At 33.5% G+C, this 23051-nt stretch overlaps 2 protein-coding genes across 2 annotated transcripts; one reads left to right on the top strand and one right to left on the bottom strand.

Annotated features, from left to right (window-relative positions):
* Positions 1-3493: 3493 nt before the first annotated feature.
* LOC11433888 (sugar transport protein 10) lies at positions 3494-5286 on the bottom strand. The gene is made up of 3 exons (XM_039830163.1): positions 4828-5286; positions 4074-4697; positions 3494-3949 (listed from the first exon to the last, which is right to left on the bottom strand). Exons 1-3 carry the CDS (start codon positions 5284-5286, stop codon positions 3494-3496), a joined length of 1539 nt encoding a protein of 512 aa, XP_039686097.1.
* A 4642-nt stretch (positions 5287-9928) lies between these two features.
* On the top strand, positions 9929-22993 carry LOC11430378 (AUGMIN subunit 3). The gene is made up of 17 exons (XM_003589679.4): positions 9929-10227; positions 10310-10456; positions 11298-11493; positions 12013-12079; positions 12203-12306; positions 14315-14399; positions 14950-15004; positions 16466-16597; positions 17006-17075; positions 18092-18149; positions 18259-18314; positions 19605-19757; positions 20305-20416; positions 20517-20658; positions 21053-21128; positions 21990-22085; positions 22502-22993. Exons 1-17 carry the CDS (start codon positions 10040-10042, stop codon positions 22640-22642), a joined length of 1878 nt encoding a protein of 625 aa, XP_003589727.2. The 5' UTR covers positions 9929-10039; the 3' UTR covers positions 22643-22993.
* The last annotated feature ends 58 nt before the right edge of the window (positions 22994-23051 follow it).

The raw sequence follows: 23051 nt of genomic DNA, 5'->3' as shown, positions 1-23051 counted from the left end.
TTGCACAAAATTAATTTTCAGCTTCATTGTCGCCGCCGTAAGCCATCAAAATTTTCAGCTTCATACCCTTTCATTATACCCACTCTTATCTTTGAGATAATTTTAAAGACTTTTCAAGATATGGGTGTGAATCATTGAAAGAAGATTAATTAATTAATTGCTTTTGTTAATCGCTGGAATGTTTATTGTTGAAGTGGATGTCCTTAAAAACTCCTAGGGGGTGTTTGTTTCAAGGTTAAGAATGACATTCCCGGGAATACATGGCTAGGGAATGATTATACCCATGTTTGTTATGAGGTTGAGAAAAAAATATTCCTAGGTATAAAGGTTCCTGGGAATAGAGTAACTTCCCATAACTTCCATTATTCCCATGTAAAGAGATGGGAATGTGCATTCCCATGATATTATGCATAGATTTTAAAAAAAAAAAATTGTAACTTCCAATTTTTCCAGGAATGTCAAGTTATTTGCCAAACACTTTTTTTAACAAATACCCAAGAATCAAATTTTCATTCCCGGGTATGTTATTCCTGGGAATAATTTGTGTTTCCCAAAAACAAACGCCCCCCTATAATTAATTAAGAGCTGGAATGTTTGATATTATTTGTAAGAGAATATTAATTAATTAATCGCATCCTTTTGTTAAACAATTGGAAATGTGGATCTTTTTTCATGGTGGATTGATTTTGTGCAAATAACCATAACTCTATTCCATTTTTTTACTTTAATGGATACTTCTATTTGATGTGATGAAGGGACGAATTCTGCGAACAAAAAGAAGAAAGAGGAGGGACAGAAGGAAGAAGGATGAAATGAGAGAGAGATCAGAAGCGCAACCAGTAAAAGGAAGAAGAGAGAAGGAAGAGGCAGAACAACACGCGCGCGTAGAATTGAAAAGTGATGGATGGTGCAATTTTTAAGAAAAATATGATCTCAACCGTTGAATCAGATCTAATGGCTGTTATTTACTCCTCTCACCCTCTCATTTAAAAAGTGCTCTTATTTGAATATATATATATATATATATATATATATATATATATATATAATATAAAATATTTCTATAACAAATATATCTCTATAACAAATATATTTCTATAACATATATATTTCTACACCAAATAACATATATATTTCTAAACCAAATAACATATATAATATACTATTAAATACCAACATATAACATAACAAAATATCACTCATCAAAATAAATCATATAAATCACACAAATTATATAAGTATATTCTAAACTCATTAAAATAATCAAATAATTAATAATTCAAAGAGGGCGTTACACAGTCTGGTGCATAAATGTCTGTTTCTTCATCCTTTTGGGTGTTTGCTTCCATATAAGATGTCTTGAGACTTGGCAACATAATTCCTCCCTCTGTAATGTCTCCTGAGACGTCTTGAATTTTCTTTCACAATCTTCCCAAAGTCTTAACAAGTCTTCAGATGTCTTGTTTTGCCAATTTGCATGATTTCTTCGTGAATTACATCAAAACACCCTAAAATTGCTATGTTTCGGGAATAATATAATTACATGACTCAAATATAGAAAACATTACAAATGTCCCAAAATCATAAGCAATTGGTCTAATACTCCACCATTCTGGATGAAAAACCTACTAAAAATGACTGAAAAACATGCTAAGAGTAACGTAAGATGACATGCCATCAACAGTCAGTACACAACATGCATTGGTCACTGCACATCATGCAATGTGACGAGACTGAACACTTCAAAAAAATAATATCAGGCTACGCAATTTGCAACTCGTAGCACGCGTCACACGTTGTGCAGAGGTTGAGCACTCTGCTTTTTTCACTCCTTGTCCCACTTCTGCTCATCAAAACCTCTGTAACTCCTATACCCCAAGAATTAAAAGGGTAAAAATTGTCAAAGGCGTAGTGCAGTCACATATTTTTCTAGTTTGGGTGATTTTCAATGGTTTCAAAGCCATTTTTCGCTCTTTTATGCCTTTATGTTGTATTCTTCACACAACTCCAATAAAATACAAATTAACTTGCTAATTGAATTCTAAGATGACTCTAAAAGGAACTAAAAAGCCTACATGATTTCCTGCCATTCGGGTCCAATTTTGAACTGGACAATGGTGACATGGTTAACATCTTGAGTTCAATATAGACATGAAAGCAAAATGGTTCTTTTACATATGATCATTTACCCATAAAGGTTTTGTAAGACCATGTGTCATTCTTGTCACTTTGGTAGTGATGATTTTTTTTAAGGAACTTTGATAGAAATGACATGTAGTTAGACACCGTTCAATGTTTATAATATTAAATGTGTGATTTAATATTATTGTCGATGTCACGAGAACCTACAGGGTCACATACATAACAATAGATTGATGAGAGATTAAAATAAATAAGTGAAGCTTGTTTATTTTTCAGTGGTAAGCTCATATGAAACGTTAGTGCAAAATGGGGAAACGCGATACATCGTAAGATACTTTATGTTAAAGTGGAATTATGGAACACCATAAGGTACAATGCGCACAAATGATTTTATAAAAGGAATTCTAGTGGTGAAACACAACCAACTTTTTGAAACCCTAGCTTATGCACTCTAAAATTGTACCATTTCTTTAAGACTCCATTAAACCCTGCTATCATTGTGAGTAGAAGGACTTTGTTCATATGGACTAAGTAGAGGTGTTGTCATTCAAGTGACACTCGTCATCAATTGTTTCATTTATTCTCAACACTTTAAAAGGTAAACACACAAACCCATATATGGATTCGTGTTGTTCTAAGTGATCTTGACAATTGGGATTTCTCGCTCTTGAGATTGATTTTAAAAGTCTATCTCATAATTTCCTAACATATTCAATATCTTCATAAAAACTATCAATTAGGACGGACTATTATATGCTCATGCATATCATAGTTGCATGTTTTTATTTTGTGAGAAAGCGTCTGAAATTATTTTATTTATATGAAGAGCTTATATTTAGACATATTATTTATCAGAGATTTGGGAGTTTGTACTATTTGTGATTCATATATGTCAAATCATTATCTATCAATTAAGCCAAAACCAAGATGGCCATAACTATTTTTTCCTCTAAAAGTTTAGAGAAAAAAAAAAAAGCAATAGTGTTGAAATAATCTAAAGTGCATCTCATGATTCTGTAAAAAAAAAAAAGTACATCTCATAAAAATAAATAAATGAAAGTGCATCAAAATTGCATTGCTTATTTCACAATGCTACAATTTATTCACCCCTTCATTAGCTTTCCCTGACCCTTCCCTTGTATTCATTGTTTTTATATTTCCTTTTTATTGTAGCCAATTTCTTATCCAGTTCAAGGACACCCTTTTTGTTATAACCACCAACAAAAGTGCATCAAAATTGCATTGCTTAAATGCTATAATTTATTTACCCGATCATTCACTTTCATTGAATCTTTCCGTGTGGTCATTCTTTATGTTTTTCCTATTTATTGTAGCCAATTCCTAATCTAATTCAAGGATCAACCTTTTTGTTATTACCACCACCAACAACGTGATCAGGTACATACTTTGTCCAAAACCAATGCGACTTCCACACCCTGTTCATTTCTTCAATTGGAACATTTTTGGTCTCAGGTAAAAGGACAGCAATGAAAATGGTCATGATTGCCACAAAACCAGCAAAGAAAAAGAAAAGGCCAAACTTCAAGTGACAAAGCATGGTTAGGAAGACTTGAGCAATCATAAATGTGAAGAACATGTTCACCGCAACATTTATAGCTTGACCTGCTGGTCGAACCTCTAGAGCGCATATTTCACTAGGCACTAACCAACCCAATGGTCCCCAAGACCATGCAAATGCCGCAACATATGCACAAATAAAGAACAAGAGAAGGTCGGCTTCGCCTTTGGTAAATGATCCTTGTCCGGTCACTCCAAACTTTAATGCAATTAAGATTCCAATAATAACCTACAAATCATAGAGTAATTATAGTTTGTACATGAATAATTTCATACAAACGAAGACACCCAAAAAGGTTTAACTTGAGCATTATGTATGAAAATCTAAAAGAAATAAATGTGACAATTTTTACCTGACAAATAAACATTTGTAAGCCACCCTCAAGAAATAAAAATCTTCTTCCGAATTTGTCTACTGTGAATACAGAAACAAGTGTAGCAACAACATTGACACCACCACTAATAACCGAAGACATGAGGGAAGCATCATCACCAAAGCCTAAGATCTTAAAAAGGACGGGAGCGTAAAACATGATAACATTAATGCCGGTAAGTTGTTGGAAGAATGGAATGAAACTGACGAAAGTAAGTTGAGGCCTATATTCTGGTTGAGTAATGTTCTTCCATGGATGTTCCACCCTACTAGCTTCTTCACTAGCATCAACAAGATCTTGATATTCTTCATCAACATTTTCAGTTCCGCGGATCCTTTTCAACATTGCCTTTGCCTTTTCATGGTTGCCTCTTTCAATCAAGGAATTTGGTGTTTCACCTAAAAAAAGGGATCCTAGGCACAAAAGAATTGCTGGCACTGCTCCAAGACCTAAAGAGACTCTCCATCCATTTTTATGCTTGGACGTGCCATAATTGATCAGATTTGCGGCAAGAATACCAATTGTAATCATCATTTGGAAGCCAATGTTAAGTGCTCCTCTAATTTTTGCTGGAGCCATTTCAGACAAATAGACCGGTACCGACTGTTTAATTAGAAAATAGATATCAAAGACGAATATTAGTTAATTAGATGTGATTTGGTTTTTCACAAAATTAAAAAATTTCATTAAATGTATACAACTTAAACTAATAGAAATTAGAGACGATTCTTACCTGATTGCAAAATCCCACACCAAATCCTAGAAGTAAACGACCAATTATTAGCATTTCAACATTAGCTGCTAATCCATTTAGTATTGCACCAATAAGGAAAAATAAGCCACCAAGAAACATTGAGGTCTTGCGTCCCATCATTCTTGTGATTGCGGAAGCAAAGAAAGAAGCTATCAATGCTGCAAGGTATAGGGAAGATGTGAATAGTGTTAAAATTTCATCATCAAACTTGCAATATTGACTTGTATTATGTGTTTCATCCTTCATTTTCTTATACACCCGTGGAAAGAATTTGATCAAGAATTCATCCATAGAAGTCACCCCTCCAGTAATACCAAGATCATAACCGAAAAGAAGACCTCCCATTGCAGCTACAAAACATGTCATTAACACATATGGAGTCACTCTTCCCTCATAATGTTTTATTCCACTCGTCTCAACGAAAGCTCCAGCTCCCATATTGATTCTTTTTTATTTAATTACTACAAATTAAGAAAGAAACACCACTACCACTTTGTTAATCTATGCTTCTTCTTGTTTCCTCATTTGTCTCTTAACAATGTAGTCATGTAGTTTTCTGCTTTAATAGGCACATGCGATGAATTTTGAACGGTTAATATAAAATGGTCATAACTAATGACTAAAAATAGTTTATGATTGTCACTTATCCACTAGTTAGCTACTTTCTCTGTTAATTTTAGTGATGTGCATTGATAAATGCCATTTGGATTTGCTACAAATTAGGGAGTCACATAAGTTTTTACCTCAGAATTTCTATGAATTAGACTTGATGTGGTAATCTTTATGCTTTGACCTTTTCCATCAGTTTCCAATCTTTTCTTTCATAGTGCGCTTGTAACTAACAAATGTAATTCAACGACTTGTCAAAGGTTAATCAGTAGAACGCATGTGTGTTATAGTTTTTGGCCATTTTCTTTACTATGTACTCCCTCCCGTCATATTTATAAGGAAAACACAACATTTTAGGTTCATTGAATAACTAATGTATCTGGTCTATAATTGTGATTAAATACATTAATCATTCAATGAACGTAAAAAGTTATTTTTTGCTTATAAATGTGACCGGAGAATGTATTGTTGTGGCAATTATTTAAAAATTCATTTTTTTTTACAAATATATTGGGTTTTGATTCTGGGTTTGGGTCATCATCATCACATAATCCAGGTTGGTAGATATTTCGAGTCAATTGGTGGACTAATACAAATATGCTCCACATTTGACTGAGACACATTTGTCTGCTTTCACTTGTTTTTCTATGAACAATTTTTATCTCTCTTTGATAATCGTAGCACCAAAAATATTAAATGTGGGGAACTCTCTCAATCATAATTTAAAACTTAGTTTGCCATGTTGTGGGAGACAACCACATTATGCTAGACTCAACTTTTTTGTTGATATTTTTTTTATATTTACAGGAATGCAATTTTGTAAATGTCAAGTATGATAAAATAGGAGCGTAAATGAAAACTGTTATGGTAAGAACACACAAATTAATTTACATCCACCTAAAAATATTAAGTTGTAAATTAGAAAGTCTGCACCTTTTAATTGAACCAAAAAACCTTTATTTTTCTCTATTTGAAGGAGAAAGCATGCTAACTTACTACCAATTAAAAATATGAAGGAGTAAGTTAGCATGTTTACTTACACTTGCTTTTTACTAAAAGCTCTATTACGTCTTCAATAAACATTACTTTGATGAATGTGCATTACTGTAATTTCTTTTAGTATTTGTTTTTAACTTTTGTTGGAAACATTGTTTTTTATTTTAACGTGATTGTCATCAAAAATTTCTTAAATAAAAGGTGTAGTTGCAGGGACGGATCTGGACAAACAATATCAATGGGGCTAATTTTTTTGGCAAATGACTAAATAATACTGAATTTAATAAGTTAAACTAAAAATAGTTGTAGCAACCAAAATTACAAAGAAAAAACTCTAGTATCCATTTGTTGAAAATGAGCTAAAATTATATTATTACTAACTGTTTTAAGAACATTTCTTTCTATATATCTTACAAGATGATCATTTAATCATTGATCCTACATTTTGTTAATTAGTTGACTCTTCACATATTTCACAGCTGAGAAAACGCTTTCAACACTTGTAGTTGCCACGGGCAAAATCAGAGCTAACTTCAGAAGCTTGTACACCACAAAAAAGGTAATGCACTTGTTTGTTTTCACAAGCGTTGCACAAAGGTCTGAAATTCCTTTCAACTTTTCAAAATTGGGATCACCTCGAACATTTCTAACTTAATTATGATGTTGATAGCGCACCACAACTTTCGACAGGTCCTTAAAATCATTTGGATAAAGCTCGACCATCCTCAATAATTTGTCTACATCAAAAGCTTTAAATGATGAAATTTGACTCAAGCATGCTACACATTGTAAAAGTTCAGTATTTTCTTCATCAAATTTAGCATGAGACTCAAGACTTCCTCTAAATGGAAATACATCGCAAAAGATACTTAACATTTATAAGGGATGTGGTCACACAAACTCGATAGTTGACATTTGTTGTTTTGTTTTTCTTAGCAAATGCAGCCCTAATACTTTGTTTTGGGTTCATGAGATTATGACTTATATGTACACAATCAATACGAGAACTCTGAGGATCAGTAACATGCGATAGCAATCTTTGTGGGTTTTTCCAATCTTCAAAACCATCCCCCACAAAGTGATTTCCACCGTATCTAGAGGATGCGGTTATGGTGCATAAGGAAATCTTTATGCACCCTGCATAAATCCAGAAATGGTTTTGGAGTACAACTCACAGAAACCATTTCCACATCAAAATGATTTTGGCATAATTGGGCTGGGATTTATGCAGAGTGCTGGAAACCATTAAGTACATCTAATGATTTTGTAGTACGACTCACAAAAACCATTTTTGAATTTATGCAGGGTGCATAAGGATTTCCTTATGCACCATAACCGCAACCCAATTGGGTGCTACGTTTACCAGACTTAGGGGGTGTATTTGATTGTGATTTCAAGGGATTTTAAAAGACTTTTTTTATAGTAAAAAAGTTTAGTGGTATTCAATCAAGACTTTTATAAAATACAAAGAAATCTCGTGGTATTGAATTAAGACAATCATGATTTAGGGCAACGAAATCTGATGGTATTCAATTGAGATTTCTCATGACTTGTGAATTGTCTCGTATTCAAAAGTCTATAGATTTTGATGGATTTTTGGATGAAATGGATTTTGTGAGACTTTTTAATTTTTTTTTAGTTAAAAATATAAATACAGCTCTCATCAAACAATCTCGCACAAACCCTTGAAAATTTGTCATTCTCTTTCAAACACTTGTTTGCCGTCGTCGTCTGTTCTATGCCAATTTTTTTTCTTCTTCTCTTTCTCTGTCAAATTCTTCAAAGATCTATAAATATTTGTTATGGTTTCTTGTTTTTTAAGAGATTTTTTTTCTTCTTCTTTTGGTATGATTTCTTGTCACTTTGTATGTCATGTTTTTATCTTCCGATTTCTTGTTTATTTTACCCATTTTTTTTTAATGATTTGATGCTTTTTTTGTTTGTCTAATTGGTTGTTATTTTTTTGTCTGATTCTTCTATGCCATGTTTTTTTCATTCCAATTTCTTATTCTTTTAGCGTCTTTTTCTTTTCTTCAATTTGTTTTATACTTACAAACAATTCATTGTTTTTTTCTATGAAGGAACAACAATTCATTGTTCTTATTTTATTTTATGATTTGTTGTTATATTTTCTTTTGACAATTGTTTCACTGTTTGCTTATACTGATTAATTATTATCATTTCATTGATATAATATGTGAGTGTTATTTTTATTATTAGGTAGTTTTTCTCTTTATTTTTATTGAATATATATTATTTGGTATCTAGTTGCCATGCTTTTGACAATTAGAAAACAACAATTGTTCTAGTGAAATAACAATTGTACGGGGCATATCATATGAAAATGATATTTATAGGTGAGAATGATAGGAATGAATTGCATCCATTAGATTAAAAGTGAAGGGCTGAGATTAAAACTAATTAAATGATCATGTGACATGGGATCCTTCTCTCCCCACTTACATCATGCACGTGTAATTTTCCAGGTTAAGCTTTTCATCTCTCTTCCTGACCCATGCTTCAATGGTGATTCTTCTTCCACCATACAAGGGATCACCGTCGCCCCCTTTCCCCACCAATTCCACCGTCGTTTCGCATGCTACTCACCATTTTTACTTTTCTTTTTCCTTTCTACTTCTTCTCCCATCTCTTCTTCTTCTCTTATCTCTGTGTTGAATTGAAATTGTTTTCAATTTTAATTGCATATCAATGAAATTGATTGCAATTGAAATAAAAATTACAGATTTATTACTATGATAATGATAATGATAATGGAATGACACAAGATCAACCCCAAATTCAACATTTTAATACTCCCTCTATGCTAATAGAAACTTTTTTTTTTGATCTAATAGTCTAGTGACTGCAGCTCACATATTTTAAATGTGGAGAGTGGAGTGTCTGGGGTTCGAACCCCGGGCTCTACATATCTATGGAGATTGATTCGATAATAAATAAGTATTTTAAGGAGAAAATGACAATATTAACGAAACATTTTAATGTCGAACACTATTTTTATTAATGGAATGTAGAATTAGAGATTATTTTAAAATTTGATACATTGATGGACTATTACGATCATAGTTTTAAAAAGTATAATGGTCTTCGACTCATCAAGGTCACTGGATCACAAGGTCAATGATTGAAGCAACGGGTCGGTAGTTGAACAACATGACTGAACGAGTGGGTCATTGGTTGAAGAACATGGCTGAACCAGATTAATCGAATGACTTGGTTGTATATCTTGGTCTCTTTATCAAAAGTTTGACCAAATCTGTACCCATAATTATTATAAATATAATAAATAAATAAACTAATATATTATTAAAAATATGATATAAGTAGTTTTTTGTTGGTATCTCATACATTAAACTTTACATATAATATGCATCGTCTTTAGTAAATGAGATATGCTCAGGGGATCAAAGTAGTTTAAATATTCTAGTTTTTAAATTTGATTGTTATAAAAAAAATAAAATCCAGAAGTAACTTTATGGACTGTAAGAAGAAGAAGGGAAGAACATAACACAACACCATTTCCAAGTTCCAATTCAAATTCAAATTCTAGAGAAGAAGAGAAACGAAAATGAGCGGTGCAAGACTATGCACATTACTCGAAGAATTAGGTTACGAAGGAACGAAATCAGGTTCAGATTCATTGGATCCAGATAGCTTCGAATGGCCATTTCAATACGAAGACACTCGACCGATTCTTCATTGGATCTGCTCCACTCTTCGTCCTTCCAATATTCTCTCCCTCTCCGAACTCTCTCAGTTTGTTACTTCGATTATTGCTATTTACACTCTCTCTTTTGCTATTGAAGTTCGTTGTAACTGTTTTTGTTGTTCTTGTTAGGTATGAGCAGTTTAAGAATCAAGGTAAATTATTGGAAGGTGATGATTTGGATTTTGCGTTTGATAGTATTTCGGCTTTTTCCGATACTACTGATAATCAGGAAGCGCTTTTTGGTCCTCATGAACCGCTCAATTTGAAGGATATCAAGTTAGTTTGTTTCTTACTCGATTCATTTCAATTTTTTTTATTCTTGTTTTAGTTTTTTTTTTATTGATGTTAAGTTTGATGCCATGGACATATGACACGCCTTCGATAAGAAGTGTCAGTGCAGAAATTTACTAAGAATCTTGGTAAATTTGTATCCGAGTGTAATACTCTATCAGTGTAATTTTATCTCCTATATTACGAAAAACAAAAAAAAAAAGACTTTATGAGTAGAATGCTTTTAAGAAAAACAAAAAATGACTAAAGGATGTAGAATGATTTTACTAAGCTGGTCTTATTAACTATTTTACTAAGCATAGCAGATACGAGGATTTTGTGTTGGATGTGTGGTAAGGCTAGACATGATAGGATTAGAAATGGCAACATTGGAGAGAGTTGCAGTAGCACCTATCATAGAAAAGATGGTGGAAAATAGGCTTAGGTGGTTTGGGCATGTAGAGAGGATTCCTGTAGATTTTGTAGTAAGGAGAGTAGATCACATGGAGCGTAGTCAAATCACTAGAGGCAGTCAACAAGACGAAGACCTAGAAAAACTATAAGAACAATTATTAAGAAAGATTAATGAGTTGGATAGAGATATGATAGAACAGTATGGTGTCGTTTGATCCATGTAGCCGGCCCCACTTAGTGGGATATGAATTGGTTGTTGCCGTTGTAGCCTTATTTATATAAATGCACAGTGAAAACTTAGAAATGCTACTTAACATGATTTTGTCAATATGAAGTGGTAGGAGTTATTACACTTACATTCATCATTTTACCTTGTAAAATCATGTTTTACATTAGTTATGGAATAAAATTTGAAGAAATGTTTTGTCTTCAGGGAAGAAACTATGACTTATAAAACTGAAGCTGCCGATTTGCAAAGACAGCTAAGGCAACTTCAATCTCAGTTCGACATGCTTTCTAGCCAGGCTTCGACATTGACGCAAGGAAGGCGAGCGCGTGTTGGCGCGACTTCTGTTGTTAACGGACACCTCACAGCAGTTGATGACAGTCTTTCTGGAAGAAATTTACAGGTGCTTCTACAATGTCTTATTAATTGTTGCATTACATGTTATCAATGAAGATGAAAGTATTTTATCATGTTTGTCTTGTTGTGGCAATGCATAATTTCGTTCACTTTGGTAAGCAACTTTGATACTGAATTTGCATTCACAATGTTGTATTGTTGAGTTTTTCAATATAGAATGATATATTTTGTAGCAAAGCAATCAATTAAAGAATATTTTAGAGGATCATTTTCAGGCTTGCGTAACAAAATGACCTTGATATCATTATAGAGAGGTCAGACTACCTGTTAATACCATCTTTCTATTAAATTTCAAGAATGGTTGCTCAGATGTTACCCCTTTATTTGTTTTTCTGCTATGCACTTATGCCTATAAGTTATCTTGCTAATGTCACTAATTATTTTATCAAGCACCAGTGGTTTTTAGTTCATTTTTTGTACTGTGCATTGTGTTGTCTGCATTTCAGTGTCATTGAAGTATGGTCTCGTGGTGGTTTGGTTTTATTAAATTCCTTTTGTTGATCAGATGAATGCAGTTCTCGGAAGAATTGCTTCCACAGCAGAGGAATTAGCTCATTACCATTCAGGAGATGGTAATATTTCCTTAACTCGCAGCTGCTCTATTTCATTCTTCTTTTTATTTGTATTTTTATTTGCCATTGGTTGCTGGCTGATTTCATCTTTGTTCTGATGCGTTTTGCTACTTTGAAATGCAGAAGATGGTATATATTTGGCATACTCAGACTTCAGCCAATTTTTGCTTGGAGATTCATCTTGTCTAAAAGAGCTAAATCAGTGGTTTGCTAAGCAACTAGACACAGTATGTGGATAAACACTTTTTTCTTTCAATTCTTTTTACTGACTAAGGTTGCTGCCTGTGACATGGTAGTCATGGAAACAGCCTCTCCACTCATTGTGGAAAGGTTGTGTCCTACGCCCCATAATGGCGGGAACACCATGCACTTGCCCTCCTTTTTTGTAGATTCTCTTCATCTAGTTGCCATGGATTATTGTATAGCAATTTCTGATTGTTGGTTTACATTTGCTGAAGTTACATATATTATCTGGGATTCCCCCTCTACTTTGACCTTTTGGATATCTGCAAATTCAACAACAACAACCAATCCTTGTCCCACTAAGTAGGGTCGGCTGCATGAATAAATGACGCCATAGTGGTCTATCAAAAACCATGTCTTTCTCCAAACGGCTACATGAATCTAATAAAATGCACATTAGATCTTAGACCTGGAAAATCTGGGTGGTAGTTTTTACGAGATAATGTCTATTAACGCTACTTTCAAGGAATGTGAGTCAGATTTCGACATGTTGTAGGACACAACTCTCATTTAAGTTACACCTTATAGGCATGAATCAAGTGGCTCCTGTACTTTGTAGTGATGTTGAAAATTCAGAATCATGATTATGTTAAACTGCTTTTATGGCATGTTAAACTTGTGATTCTAGACTGCAAGTGTTTAGTTTTAATTCGAAATAGTATCTGTTTTGTCCAATACCCTAGGTTTGAGGATTACTTAGTCTTGGACAGGGTTAAGACCTGACTAAGTGAAGCAGTGTGGTGGAGCCGGGGAAACCTACTTGCAAAGGTACTCCAGTACTCAAGTTATGATTTGTAGAAGGTTACGTGCAGCTGACTGCATTAGTTGTTAAGATGTGTACCTTTCATTGGGAGCAATTCATAGGATTCAATTTCACCGTCATTAAGGATTCTATTTATCTTTCCCATTGATGCGGAAATGTCTAAGGGAAGGGCTAGATATTCTGAGCACTGTGGTCCACTGTAGTTTTTGGGCAGGTCAGTGAGCCATGTTGATAGGATCTTAGATCTAAGTAAAAAATAGTCACAACTTGTACGCAATGCCTATCTAGTTTTCCTTTGGGACTTATCTAGTTTCTCATCCAAAACAGTAATCTCCCTATGTTGTACTAATTTATATGTTTCCTTCCTGATATTTACATCCTATAAAAAATTAAGAAGAAAGAAAACTTGTCTTCCATGCTTAAACCATTTGAAAATGTGATGACTAAGTCATATTCCATTGTCAACACTGTAAGATCATAAAAGTTGATATACTCAAATCATTTACAATTTTACTTGTTTCCCCTTCTAAGGCTGTTTCTTACTGTATTACAATTGATCTGGACCCATATTAAAATGCTGTTTTGTTGAAAATTCTCTCTATTTTCTTATTGAAATACCAACGAAGAGTTCATGCTTAAATATGGCTGTATTTATATGTTCTACCTGGATGTCATTACTCTCTCCTTTATCCAGTATTATGTAAATTTAAATATTTAGATCTGACAATGAGAGATTTTTAATACAAACCACGTTTCAAGCTTTGGATTATTATTTTTCTTGCTGAACTCAGCCTGTCTAGAACAACCTAGAATGGAAAAAAAAAAAATAGGCAAGAAAGGGAAACACGGAATAGAAGATATTATATATGTTGGTTTTTAACCTTAATGGACTTACAATAAAAAGGTTAGTTATTGTAAGTCCTGATGCGTAGATTTGATTATGACTTAGGATATACTATTATAGTCCATCTATCCCACAATAAGTGACATACTTGCTCATTTCACACAAATTAAGGAAAGACTATAAATGAAAGAAAGAGAATAGTAAATTTACCAAACTATCCTAATTAAGCATTGGTGTATTCACCACTATCGTAAATACCAAGTGGAATGTAATGACTTGAGATTGGAAAAAAGTAATTAGTATCTGTTTAGGTTTTTTTAATATTTTAATCTTTTTATCAATGTACTATCTGTTTAGGTTTTGTGTTCCTTAATTTCAATGTTAGGGTCCATTTCGACTTGTTGCCGAGGAGGGGAAATCTAAATGCTCTTGGGTAAATCTTGATGACGTCTCGAGTAATTATGTTAGAGGTATACTTTCGCTTCTTACAATTCACTATTACTTTTCAATTTTCATCATCCTCAACACACTAGTATTTTCTTTATCTATTATGACTTGCAAGTTGCAATTCTTATTTGGATCTTTCGGCTTCCTCACTGGCAGTGAACATGAGATTTTTAATTTATTCTCATCGATATAAATATATGTTATTGTATATATGATTATTAATTTTGTACTTATGCAAAAAATAGTCAACTCGGGGATTCATTTGTATTTTTTACTTATCTGTGGCTCTAATGAAATGGTATGGGAAAAGATTTCTTAAATATTCAGGCATTCAATATCTTACACATCATAAAGCTGCATTTGAATTAAAGTCTCTCTTAAAGTGTCTGTTGTCTGGACAAAACTGAAGCTCATAACAAATCTATCTTTAACTCAGTCTGTTCAAATAAAAAAGTTATGCACCCACGGTGTAGCTTATGCAAATAAATTCTTATACACAAACACACATCCGTATGAACTATTAAAATGTTAACTTGGTTTTTTTTTTTTTTTTTTTTTTTTGTGGTTAAACAGATTTAGAAAAATCTCATCATCAACGTGTGTCTGAGTTGCAACGGCTTCGCTCAATGTATGTGCTTCTTTCCGATATCATTGCAGATATCCTTTTTCAGTAATTTGTGGATTTATCTATAAGAACAAGCTCTCTATCCGTCCTCCAAATACTAGGGTGTCACCCCATATTAGCCTCATCCTCCAATGATATTATCACCAAAGTTGTGCATAAATTTTTTAACTGTTTCCATAATAGTAGTCACCCCATATTAGCCTCCAAATACTAGGGTGTCACCCCATATTAGCCTCATCGTCCAATGATATTATCACCAAAGTTGTCCACAAATTTTTTAACTGTTTCCATAATAGTAGTCCTCTAATTATTTCCCGCCAAGTTAGTCCCTTAAAGATACAAAGTTGTCCCCCAATTTGCCTTTTGTGTCACTATTTTAGCCATTTGGATGGATGAATTTGGTGACAATTGTGTATATTTGAAGGACTAATTTGGTGAAAAGTTTGAAGAAGGACCTACATAGTGGCACTTTAATCTGAGCCTTTGAGTTACTAGTTTGTTGAAAAGTCCTTTAGGGGCTAGTGTAGCGATGCCATGATCTTTAGAGGACCAAATTGAGAACTCTTGATTTAACATGTACCAAGTTGTACAGCTATGCGTGTGTGTGTGTGTGTGTGTGTTGTCAGGGGCTGATCTATTTCTTAAAAATGTTAGCTAGTGTAGTTATCTATATTTGTTAAACATGACGGGCATGTCTTATAAATTGTTTATTCATTTGAGAAATTGACCCAAGCTTGAGTTCTCCCAGACCTATCACCTATGCCCTGGTTATGAGAAAGAATAAACAACATGGAAACTTATCGTAGGAGATAATCTAAGCTACGCTAAGGGTATATTTGGTTGTGAGGAGAAAGTGAGAAGAGAGAAAAGGTAAGAAAGAGTGTGAGAGGAGAGAAAGAGATGAGAAATAGAGTAGAAATGATGTATTCTTTGGTCCAAGATAAATAGAAGAGAGAAGTGTATTCTTTTGACTTCTTTAGTTTGGTTACAGAGAAGATGAGAAGAGAGAAACACTATTATTTTTTAAAAGACAAGCATGTCCTTTCATGATTTTTTTCCTTAATTTCAATGTTAGGGTCCATTTCGAACTTGGTTTATTACTTCCTTTCTTTCTGAAGTAGTTAAGGCAGTTGTTTGACATGTGATTAGCCCTGTTGTTGCCGGATCACCATTTGTAATTATCTCATGACGTTCCTTTTAAAGACATACACACGCATCTTGTACTAATTGATTTAATTAGACTGGATGCTAGACTGGATCCTGTGGGTGCTAGTGCAGTGTTGACTGCATAGCTTTGCAACTTTAAAAGGATAAAGTTTGAATTCCCATTGAGGAATGTATGACTTGGTGCTTTCGCCATTCCCATAAATAGATAATGATATCCCCCTCCCATATTTTAGAAAAAAATGTTGAGATTCCCCCAATCTCTGAGTTTTTAATTTTATTGTCTTTAAATCATGACAGCTTCGGAATAAGTGAAAGACAATGGGTAGAAGCACAAGTTGAGAATGCCAAGCAGCAGGCGATTTTAATGATGCTTAAATCACAAGTATCATCAGATGAAGCTCACATTCATCTTGACCACCATTCTCTTAGGTAATTTACCTCTAATTTTATCTTTGATGTCAATATGTTCTCTATAATGCCTTTATGCTTCCTGGGTCTTAGATTTGTAACTTCCGTCCTCCTTTATGATCATTTTTTCAAGACACCAGCCGACCTTTTTCACTGTGTTTTAGAAACCCTTATAGCTCCATTTGTGACCCCCTGTATGTAGAGGAACACAAATGCATATGAATTATCAGTTTACAAAAGCAACTTTCTGTCAAGGAATTCTTTTATTTTTCAAACATTTTTTGTTGTGAAATCATATCATATGATATGTTTAGGATATTTTGAATTGAAAGGTGAACTTTCAAATTGTTTTGACTGCAAATGCTTTTATTTTTTAAATTGCAATGCCAGTTTGTTATATGTAATCATGTCATTTGGTGCAATGTTCAGGAGAAAGCATTCTGAATTGAAAGGAGAACTTTCAAATCTTTATAACCATGAAGAAAAACTGCTTTCAGAGGTTTGTTACTACATGGCTTCTGTTCAATGCTTGTGTACCTTCTCGCTTATAGCATTGGTTTTTTCCATTAAAAAGGATTGGACTATTCTACTTAAACATAATTGGTAAATTAGCAATTTGGGTTATATACCATGTGCAATCAAAGGCATTGCAGTCTCCATTTTTCAAAACTTCAAAGCTTAAGTTTTTGCTTTAATATGTTATTTAGAGAGTCTGTCCTAGCCACATTGTTATGGTTGACATAAATACTAGTCTACTGTGAAATTTATTCTGTTGATTCCCATTTTCCTCTTCAAATCGAAAACAAAGGTTGTTAAGAACCCAGGAAAGGGAAATGAGAAATTGATAGAAACAATTGAAGGAAATAAACAATCATATAGGATGGTGGGAATAGGAGAAAGAGTTCTCCATCAAGGGTTATCCATTTTAAAACTAAACTGCACTATTTTTCCAAACAAATCAAAACAATCACTCTATCCTGCATCCCCTTATTTATATGCAACTGACTCCATCTATCTAACCCGCAAACTTCTCTAACTGTTGCTAATTCATTTATGCTTGTCTTCTAGCTTGACAACTGCACCACTAGATGGGGGCATTACACCTTAGAACTACTCCTTAGTATGTTAGCTTGATCAAAATATGAAGAAAGGACAACAAATACGTTGAACATAAGAAAAGCTAAAGTTATTCAAGATATTAGCGTTTCACTTCATTAATGAACCAAATGACCTAAACATTTGAGCTGTTGAGCAAGGAATAAACAATGTGGCCTATCTCGTTTACTTAAATTAATTATGTAATTCATTGATATCCAATATTGACCTTAACTTATGGAGAGAATGGAATAATTGGAAATACATAATCAGATATAGCAGAAATCGTTCATTGAAGATTAAGATAGGAATGACTAATTATATCCTAGGGCCTATGGGTACTAAAATATCCTACCGTTTTATGATTATATTTGTTACCATATTCTCTCTTTCATTTGAATACTTTTCTCCCTTATTCAGACTATTCCAGAACTGTGTTGGGAACTAGCTCAACTTCAAGACACCTACATTTTACAAGGTTTTTTCATGACTGTCTCAATTATTATTATTATTATTATTTTTTTTTGTGTATTTCTTAGAAAACTCTTGGTACAAATTTAGAAATGCTCATATATTTTAACCTCTAGGTGATTATGATTTGAAGGTCATGCGCCAAGAGTACTACATTAACCGGCAGAAAGCGGTATGTTTAGCTACTTATATTGATTGTGTATCTTTATAAATATGACCTTGAAGTTTGGGATATGTTGATTAGGTTCATGTGTACATGCTACAACTTGAGATAATTCCTTGCTAAGGCTTATAAGTTACTTGACAGTTAGTTGCATTATTTTGGCGCATGAGTTCTGTTGAATACACAGTTTTACAGGGGAAATGCATGAATTCTTGAATGCACATAGTTTTACATGAGAAACTAAAACTAGGCAGTACATTTGTTGCTCTCATCCCCTATATCTGCATTTCAGAAAGTCTTTCGGTAAAAGCCTGTCAATGATAAGGAATAGGGTTTAGTTTTTATTAGATTATTTGAAATTATTCTAGGATTGGATTAGCATCCGAATTCAATTCAGATATTATGTAGGTTGTGTTTTATCTCCTATCCTTTGTATTTGAATTTCGAATTATAACCTATTAGTTAGCGTCTTCCTAACCAACTCTGCAACACTGCCTGCCTATATATCTGATACGTGTGCAAGTGTTACCTTGAAAAAAGAGGAATAAAAAAGTACTGTTCCCAAACACAATTTTGTCATGAAATAATTTAAATAAGTCATTGTGGCAGCATTGTTTGATCCTTATAGTTAACTATTGGGAGAAGACTTATGTCGTCGTTCCTATAGTCGGCGATTTCCATTAATAAAATGAAAAATACCAAGATCATTTATTTCTTTATTTTATTTTTCTCAATAGTGATGACTCTACCCGCCACTTTATAAAATAAAATTGTTTAAATCATTTTAAACTTTTTGTCAAAACTTGCCAGCCAAAACATCAAATTTCAATCAAAATAAATATCCAAATTCATTTTCTTCTTCAGACTCTAATCTCACATCTTATAAAATCATTCAAAATTTATCTTATTTTTCACTAAATTTTTTACATCTAAACTTCTCAAATTATTTCATTTTCCAACTCCATCATAACCCCCAGAAATATATGGGTTAAAAAATGAGAATTTAGGGTCTTAGGTAAAAGAAAATTGTTGGCAAAAATTAGATTTGCTTAATTTTAAAAATATAGACTTGATTGGTTTTAAAAAACTTGGGGTTCTTAAATGGAACATAGTCTCCAAACTAGAGGTACTTAAAGTGAAATTAAGCCAATCATTTTTGTATATGGATATTAAGGAGTTTTATTTTTCCAATTACCTAGAATTATTTTCTGTTTCACAATGGTTTTAAACGATCCATAACTTTCAATTTTGTGTACCTGTAATTAACCTTTGGTATTGAACACTAATTTCTGGTGGCAGTTCATAAACCATCTCATCAATCTGCTTGCCAGGCATCAGCTCTTAAAGATAGCCTGCCAGTTGGAAAAGAAGCACATGCTTGGCGCATATTATTTGCTTCAGCTTATTGAGTCTGAGCTGCAAGCATACTTGTCTGCAACAGAGGGTCGAGTGGTATAATTTCTTACCATTTTCCATTGCACTTTTTCTTTAGTTCTCTTGTCATTGTTTTCTTTACATTTTTTTTTTTGCTTTGGTGCTCTCATTCTTGTTCAATTTCTCTATTCACCCCTTCCTTTGTAACCTATCCGACTATATTTTTTCACATGTGTACATATGGAGAGAATGGTGTTCTTTAAGAAAGCTTTATAAACAAATATGTAATTAAAAATATGCATCCATGTATTTTGCTTTCTGGCTAATCCAATGTAAGGGTGAAAGCACACAACAATGGGTTGTATGATTGACAGCTTGTTAGTTGCACTTGAAAATGTTTCTAGTTAACATAATAGTTCGAAGGTTTATAATGCCATAATAAGTATAGTTTAATAAATAAACTCTACCTTTTGTCCTTTTTCCACTTATGCCCTTGGATATACCTTCGAAAGATATCTTCTATCTTGGCATTCCTTAAATTTCCTATCATCATCCCTAGTTTCAAAATCTTACAGTTTACCATTTAACTACTTTTATCTTTTAAACTTTATTTGATGGTTTTCAGGGTCGTTGTCTGGCTCTTATCCAAGCTGCATCTGATGGTCAAGAACAAGGGGGAGTACATGACAGTGATAATTTTTTGCATGCTATTAGAGACCTACTGAAAATTTATTCAAGTAGGGATTCACTTATCAAATCATTTTGATTTGTTCAAATTATAACAAACTTACAGACTACTCATTGTCCCTTTTTTTTTAACTTTTACCTTTTTCCCAGATACTCAAGCCGCACTGTCAACATATGTATCAGCACCAGGCATTGTCCAGCAAATATCAGCTCTTCATTCAGATTTGATGACACTTCAGTCTGACCTTGATAATTCTCTTCCTGAAGAACGAAATAGGTGTATTAATGAACTGTAAGTTTTTTGGCAAAGTTGGATGAACTTTTTGTTATGATATCTTTTTTGGGCTACCAATTTAAATGCTTTAATGGCCTGGTGTAATTAATTTTCTGTTTTGGATGCCAAAGTTACTTTTCTACTGTAATCACATGGGTGTAAATGAAAGTCACCTAACATTTATCTGCATTGTATGAGACGTTCTTTCTCGATCAACTGCATTACTATCAAATTGGGAGTCTATATCCTAATTGTTTCCTATTTACAATTATATTTGATGTTTTTGCATGTTTTAAGTGACATAGCATTGGATCTTCTTTCCCATAATGATCAAGTTTTGAGTGACTTTTTCGTCATGGTTTAATATATATAATAAAAATGGGAAAGTATTCACGTCAATTTTTCAATACAGGTGCAACCTTATTCAGAGTATGCAACAACTGCTCTTTGCATCTTCAACAACTGCACAGCCAATACTGACCCCTCGGGTATAAATCTCATATTTGCATTCATGGCTTCATGATACCATTATTAACTGTTTTTCCTTTTTTTCTCTATGGTTTTGGTTGTGTAAGTTGATTGATCCCTTAGTACTAAGACATCAACTACAAGGTTGGGAAGTAGAGAATCAAGGCTGGTAAGTTGATTGATTCATCAGCAGCATAGTGGAACTCCTATGTAGTAGTGACAAATTAGGAGAGATGAGGGAATTCAGTTCGGGGTTAGTGAGATCAATGTAAAAATAAGGGAGTGGGAGTTTGGTAATGCATGAATGCTTTAAGGCCCTTTGGGAAGAGAGAGGTTGGCAGACCCTAAGACTCGCATGTTTCTCTTCAATTTTTTATTTTTCAGCGTAATCTAGATTTTCCCCTGGTAAGGAGATATACTCTGTTGTTCCATATTGCTATTAAATTAGTACCTCTCAGTTTCTTTTGCATATTACTCAAGGTTAAGAATGGTATTGCTCAGTACAATACCCATATAACTTGCTTTTCCTTACTGTAGACTTTAAATATCTAAGCTACATTTGTCGAGAACATTACGGGCTGGCTTGAGTTTGTATTAAGGTTATCATATATTTATGTATGAAAGGGAATATAGTTCCAATTAAAGGGGGAAAATGATGGCAGGGGAAAGCTCTATTGGAGAAACTTTAGAATACCTGTCACTAAATGATTTCATTTAATGTTTGATTTTTTAATAGAGTTTAGCGACACCAAGTGATTCACTGAACCAGCCCCACCTATGGGATAAATGCTTACTGTTATTATTGCAGGGATATTAAAGTTTTTGGCACCTTTTGTTTGTGTTGTGATTTGACTTTTTGTCTTGTTCTATGAATGAATTAGCCGTTGATGAAAGAGCTCGATGAGATGGAAAAGATCAACACAAAGCTCTCTCTTGCCGTGGAAGCGGTGACTCTAGAGCATGTCAAGAAAAATGAGGTAATGTGGCTCTGCTGTGGTTGCTTTTTACTAGCACCGCTTTCATCATTTGTGGGTTTGAAAATCTGAGCCTTTCATCATGTTGTCTAATCAATAATTTCCCTGTGTTGACGATTTCTCGGAAGTACTGTTTATTTGGCTGCTTCTAATTGATCTGGTTCTTGTGAATATTAAATGATTTGTGTATGCATTGCTTTTATATATACACCCTCCGGTCACTATTATAAGCAAAAACTTACTTTTTAGGTTCATTCAATAAATGATGTATGTGATCCATTAATTGAATGAACCTAAAAAGTGAATTTTTGCTTATAATAGTGACCGGAGGGTGTATTCTACGATTGACACCCCCACATAATTTACAAAGATTCTGAACATTTTCCTATATGTTAACCGAAGCTTGATTTGTCATCCAGATTATAAAACACCATCAACAAGAATATGAACTTCAACGGCGCGTTTTTGTAGACTTCTTTTGCAATCCAGAACGGTTGATGAACCAAGTTACAGAACTAACTGCAAGGGTCAGAGCTTTGCAAATTTCCCAGCAGTCATAAGCACTCTTTATTTTCTTTTTCCTTTAAGGTTGTTTTTTCAACCAACCATCCCCCCCCCACATCCCATATTATCTACATATCCGAGTGTGCAGTGCACTATCCTGATTCCTGTGTATATTGTATTAGAAAAACTACACTACGGCTGCCTTCTTCACCTTTGCTCTATCTTTGTCACCGTTTAATATCAGTTAACTTAGAACTCTGTTGTAAATTGAAAGAAAACAAGGAACTCTTCCTGTGGATATACTGAAGTGAGATGTTTTAACTCCTGGAATTGATAAAATGAGTGTGGCTTTTGGACAGAAATAGTGGCTATCATTCTCATCATTACACCATATTCTGTTGTTTGTAGAGTAGCATGTGTTCATGCTTGTTTGGTTTTGATTTGTTGAGTCACTCTGTTTTATTT

This window comes from Medicago truncatula, chromosome 1 (genome assembly GCF_003473485.1).
Source record: "Medicago truncatula cultivar Jemalong A17 chromosome 1, MtrunA17r5.0-ANR, whole genome shotgun sequence".
In the NCBI taxonomy this organism is placed as follows: Eukaryota; Viridiplantae; Streptophyta; class Magnoliopsida; order Fabales; family Fabaceae; genus Medicago; species Medicago truncatula.
Note: the sequence above shows the minus strand (reverse complement) of the source record. Positions and strands in the feature narration are given on the sequence as shown.

Excerpts from the sequence above, each read along its gene's own strand:
- LOC11433888 (XM_039830163.1), bottom strand. The coding sequence starts at position 5,286 with ATGGGAGCTGGAGCTTTCGTTGAGACGAGTGGAATAAAACATTATGAG. Across the intron at positions 4,698-4,827 it reads GTGTGGGATTTTGCAATCAG|TCGGTACCGGTCTATTTGTC; the intron begins GTAAGAATCGTC and ends CTAATTAAACAG. Across the intron at positions 3,950-4,073 it reads TACAAATGTTTATTTGTCAG|GTTATTATTGGAATCTTAAT; the intron begins GTAAAAATTGTC and ends TATGATTTGTAG.
- LOC11430378 (XM_003589679.4), top strand. The coding sequence starts at position 10,040 with ATGAGCGGTGCAAGACTATGCACATTACTCGAAGAATTAGGTTACGAA. Across the intron at positions 10,228-10,309 it reads TCCCTCTCCGAACTCTCTCA|GTATGAGCAGTTTAAGAATC; the intron begins GTTTGTTACTTC and ends TGTTCTTGTTAG. Across the intron at positions 20,417-20,516 it reads CCTACTGAAAATTTATTCAA|ATACTCAAGCCGCACTGTCA; the intron begins GTAGGGATTCAC and ends CCTTTTTCCCAG.